This window comes from Microtus ochrogaster, chromosome 4 (assembly GCF_000317375.1).
Source record: "Microtus ochrogaster isolate Prairie Vole_2 chromosome 4, MicOch1.0, whole genome shotgun sequence".
NCBI lineage: Eukaryota > Metazoa > Chordata > Mammalia > Rodentia > Cricetidae > Microtus > Microtus ochrogaster.
The window spans coordinates 79,778,764-79,784,072 of NC_022011.1; the positions used below are offsets into that span (position 1 = coordinate 79,778,764).

The 5,309-nt window shown below is 45.3% G+C and overlaps 1 protein-coding gene across 3 annotated transcripts in view; it reads left to right on the forward strand.

Moving 5' to 3' along the window:
* LOC102002333 (kelch-like protein 23) overlaps window positions 1–4,835 on the forward strand; it is a 14,369-nt gene extending 9,534 nt beyond the window's left edge. For all 3 annotated transcript variants that reach the window (XM_005346529.3, XM_013346052.2, XM_026778599.1), the window contains exon 4: window positions 2,403–4,835. In XM_005346529.3, the coding sequence (XP_005346586.1) occupies window positions 2,403–2,713 (311 nt within the window). In that variant the 3' untranslated portion in view covers window positions 2,714–4,835. The remainder of the gene's footprint in view (window positions 1–2,402) is intronic.
* Window positions 4,836–5,309: the final 474 nt, after the last annotated feature.

Sequence of the window (5,309 nt, forward strand, 5' to 3'; positions counted from 1 at the left end):
TGTAGACCAGGCTGGTCTCAAACTCACAGAGATCCGCCTGCCTCTGCCTCCCGAGTGCTGGGATTAAAGGCGTGCGCCACCACCGCCCGGCAACACAGCAAGTCTTATAAGGAAAACATTTAATTAGGGTAGCTCACTTACAGTTTCAGAGGGTCAGGCCATTATTATGGCAGGGAGCATGGTGATGTGCAGGCAGATGTGGTGCTGAAGCTGAGAGTCCTACATCTTGCAGGCAACAGGAAGTGGACTGTCAATCACATTGAGGGATGCTTGAGCAAAAGAGACCTCACAACCCACCTCCATAGAGACACACTTCCTCCTAATAGTGCCACTCCCTTTGGGGGCCATTTTCTTTCAGATCACCACACATGGCCAGCATTTCACGCACTGGGGCTGAGCCATCTTCCCAGCACACAGCCATATTTAAACCTTATAGGAATCCTGTGAGTTAGGGTGTGATGTGGGCTACACAGATTATTAGAAATGGAGAGGGAAGGAAAGAGAGGGGGGAGACCATGCAAAGCCCGGAGACCACGTGGTCATTCTCTGGGGGCAGTTTAAGTAGCCTGTGGGAGAGGTCTTGACCTTCCCTGGGGAGGGGTTACCATTTGCTGGGCTTTCTTGGAGGTGGAGTTTGGACTCAGGCAACTCCCTGGGGAGTGGGACTTGGAATGGAGTTGGGGTGAAGCCCCCAGGCAAACAATCCAGACTTTTTGTTTAAGGGGTGTTAGGGAGCTGGGGTGATGCTTCCGACCAAACAGGGATGACTTTAAAAATAAGTGTCCTAGGACTGGAGAGCTGGCTCAGAGGTTAAGTAAAAGTGCTGGCTGCCCTTGCAGAGGACCTAGGTTTAGTACCCATGTGTTGGCCTCTGTGGGCTCCAGCCATGCACAAGGTCCACATATATACATATTTGCAAACACACATAGACACAAAGTAAAAATTAATTTAAAAAATAAAAGAATAAGTGTCCCATAAAGTCAGTGAGTTGCATAGGGTTTATTAGATACTTGAAAAAGAGTCTAAAAGGCAATATTACTTAAGCCTAGTGTTAGAAGGCACATGAAATTGAAATTCAGCCCCCCCCAATATAGTATAAGTCAATAGAAACGTACAGTTGTAGTTGTAAAGTTTTCATTTATATGAAACTTTTCCTGATGAGATAATTTTTATTTTTATTTTTTTATTTTTTTTGGTTTTTCGAGACAGGGTTTCTCTGTGGCTTTGGAGCCTGTCCTGGAACTAGCTCTGTAGACCAGGCTGGTCTCGAACTCACAGAGATCCGCCTGCCTCTGCCTCCCGAGTGCTGGGATTAAAGGCGTGCGCCACCATCGCCCGGCGATGAGATAATTTTTAAAGACACTAATTAGCACCTTGCACGGTATGATGTTTTTGGCTGCCACAGTGCTTAAGCTATTTTTGATTGGCTTGTTACCAAAATTTAAAATTCAGAAGATTCCAAACAAAAATCGTGGTTCGGGGCCTTTTAAAAAAAAAGTGGTAAGTTCTGGCAGCGTGACAGTATTCCCTCCTGGCAGCAGCGATGAAAGCCAGGGAGTAGCTGCCCTGGTTAGCTGAGGCTTATGCCTTCCGCCTCACCACAGTGCTTCCAATTCTGCTCACATCCCAGACTGAAGCACTTGTGTGTTGTTTTTCCTGCCCCTGGCCTGCCTCATATCATGATACTTAGAAGAGCCAGCAGAAGGAGAGAAAAGAAATGAAAACTCTGTGATGGTCTAGGTGAGGTAGGTCCCACAGGGCCCAGATCCCCACAGCAACCTTCTGCTGGGGGCCGTCTTTCGTGATGGCCGAGTATGATAGCCATGAACCCCAGTGCTTGGACGTCTGCTTTTCTCACCTGTGCCCCTGGCTAGACTGCAGTGTGAGGGAAGCTAGCCTGGCCATCCTCTGAAGCAAGGGGTAGCTGACACTTCAGGAGGCCTGTCCTTGGTTGCAGGGTTGCGGAGACCTTGGGAAACCTACACCAGTTACCTAGTATCGTGTCCGTCAGGGGGACTCTGCTGCTGTCATCTAGAAAGGTGACAGCTGTCAAGAGTGACGATGGATGTCAACCAAGAGCCCCATATGCTGGACAGTTCCCAGAAAGACTGGTGCGAGGGGTGGGCTTCTTGTCATCACGCAGAGCCGTCTTAGGAATCAGCATCAATGGTAATTATTCCACGGGGGCTAATGGCCCAGCAGTGGGAACAAGCATCTGAGTCAGTTGTCAGGGGTTGAATTTTAAGCCTCAGTGTACAAAAGAGGGTGACAGAATCAAAATGTCACCATGTTCCTATTCTTGTGTTCTAAATTGCAGAGTTACTATACCCAAAGTATGGTAGCCCTTTTGTTATCAGAATTAAAACTTTGCTCTTTTCTTTTTTTTTTTTCCTTCCAAAAAGAATACGGACTGTGCTCAGTTCCGTTTGAAAACAAGCTGTATTTAGTTGGTGGGCAGACCACCATTACAGAGTGCTACGACCCAGAGCAAAACGAGTGGCGAGAGACGGCACCCATGATGGAGAGGAGGATGGAGTGTGGGGCCGTCATCATGAACGGATGCATCTATGTCACCGGCGGGTACTCCTACTCGAAGGGGACGTATCTCCAGAGCATTGAGAAATACGACCCAGATCTTAATAAGTGGGAAATAGTGGGCAATCTCCCCAGTGCTATGCGGTCTCATGGATGTGTTTGTGTGTATAATGTCTGACTGAGTCCACGGGCCTAACCAGGTCATCACTTGGGGCACAGTAGAAGGAGTGCAGAGTTTGGGGTGCCTTGTTACTACGGTTTGGCACATGCTAGGGCATTGGAAATTTTTAATTCTAACCCTGCACGATTCCCAGACCCAGTGATGTATGGGAATAACATAAGATAAATGTTACGTATGTGTGTATACAGTTCAATAAGAGAGCTAACCCCTCCTAGAATCTCTGGGGTATCTGACACTCGGTAAAGGTGGGACACCTTTGTAATGAATCTTCTCTTCCTGGTAGCATCAACACTGGGTATAAGTCAGAATAATCCATGCCGTGTTAGGAATGTCTGTTAAGAACCTACCATATAGCTGGTGTGGTGGCTCAAGCCTTTAGTCCCAGCACTTGGGAGGCAGGGGCAGGTGGATCTCTGAGTTCAAGGACATCGGGGCCAGCCTGGTCTGACGAGGCAAGTTCGAGATCAGCCAAGGCTACAGTAAGAACAAGTCTTTAAAAGCCTATGAGGTACCTGTGTATAGTACAGGTCTCCAGCTGGCAGGAATTTGGAATGTAAAGAGGGAACCTTCTCTACCTCTACAAAACCAACACTTTAAAATGTTTCCCTTTAGAATTCCTCAGAGTATGGATTCGCTTACAGTCTTTTCCCTTTGCGATGTATATAACTTATTGCTAGTATTCTGTTTACTATCAGAGCTGTACTAAACACTGTACAAAAGATTGTTCAAAGAGTTTACAACGCAATTTAAAAGAGTTGTAAACTGAGAGAAAATAGTCAAATATTTGCTGATGCTAAGGGCCGTATTTAGTTTTTAGCTTAGGTGTAAATTGCTAGTTTAGGCGTCTGGCTTAAGCATGCTGGAAAATCCTCTTTATAGTTAAATGTCTGCATATAAAGTTGGATTCCACAGCCAGAAAGCATGTAGCACAGTGGGGATGCAGTAGAAAATGCACTGATGAGATTTTGCATTCACTCGCCATCGTTGCTCCTGACCAGATTTTGTGACTTTACTCTCTGAACCCGTCTGTGACTAGAGCTTCCTGGCCCATATACACTGGCACCTTGAGACACAGATCTGTCTAGATCAAGAGCCCCTCAACCTTTGAAGCCAGATGAGCCCTGGGTGACCTCTGGACCAGATATCCCCCTTTCCAGCTTCCTCTGTGTGCCTGTCGGCACCTCCACATGTGCCCTAACTTAAGGGGAGGGGAGCACTACTCACCCAAACTGAGTGAGCTGTGGGATCATCTGCCCCACGGCACGTTGGGTTTATTGTTTTGTTTTTTAAGAGATAATACTTATTTTTTACTTTAAATAAAACTACTTCTGATTTAAAAAAAAACTTTTAAGAAGACTATTTAATACTTATGTCAGATAGCATTTTAAATAGATACAACCCTTTGGAGTTGCTATATGGTACTTTTTTTTTTATAAAGAGTCATAAAAGTGACCATACGAGGCTAGTGAGATGACTCGGTGGGTCAGAGTGCTCACTCCGCAGGCCTGAGACCTGCATCTAATTCTCAGAACCCACTGTGGAAGGAGAGCATGGACTCCCGAAAGCTGTCCTCTGCCTTACACATGCGTGTTGTGTGTGCCACATGTATGCACGTACACACACACACACACACACACACACACACACACAATGGAAGTGAGTGTTCTCTGCCCTGTGAGCTCCCATTATTTTTGAACTAGAAAATGATGAAAATATAAATGCATGAGAATGTTTATGTCTGCATTATAACGAGTAGCAACAATGTGAAGAAATCTATGTTAAAGAAAGTGTGCTAATGAAATGATGGCGTGTACAGCCATGAGAATCACTACGTGGAAGACTGTAGAAGTGTGATGTGTCTGTGCTCAGAGAAGCACAGTGCAAACTGGGATTCGCATGAGGATTGCCACTGTAAAGCCTTTATGCATGCGGAAGGTAACGTGCTCAATAAACTCAAGGTGTTAGTGTGAGGAGATGCCAACTGGTTTGAAATTTATTGAATTTTTTCTTTGTATTTTCAATAAAGATAAATAAGTCACTGTATTTGTGGTGAAGACTGTTTAAGTTTGGGTTGAAGCAGTCTGAATCAGTGTAATAAATTACAGAACATTAAAATCTGTCATTTTATGTAAGCTATTTTACTGTTTCCTCAAGGACATTGAATAGTTAACGCTGGAAAAATAATGCATTGCCCAGTAGTGTTTTACAGTTTGCTTTGCTGAGGACAAATCAGTCACTTTCCTGCCTTTGCCAGCTCATATGGATTCTGTGGGTGCTTAGCTCCACCTTCACTGGGAATTCCTTCCTTCTACACAAGATGCCTTTGTGACAGTGAGTCTCCTGCTGGGCCTAAGAGCGGCCTCTAGTCTTGTTTACAGTACTCTCAATGGCCAGTCACTGTGTAGAGTGTGGAATACTGCACATGTGTATAGTGTACAGTAGTCACTGCAGTACTGCACACGTGTATAGTGTACAGTAGTCACTGCAGTACTGCACATGTGTATAGTGTACAGTAGTCACTTCAGTACTGCATACGTGTATAGTGTACAGTAGAGTCACTGCAGTACTGCACACGTGAATAGTGTACAGTAGA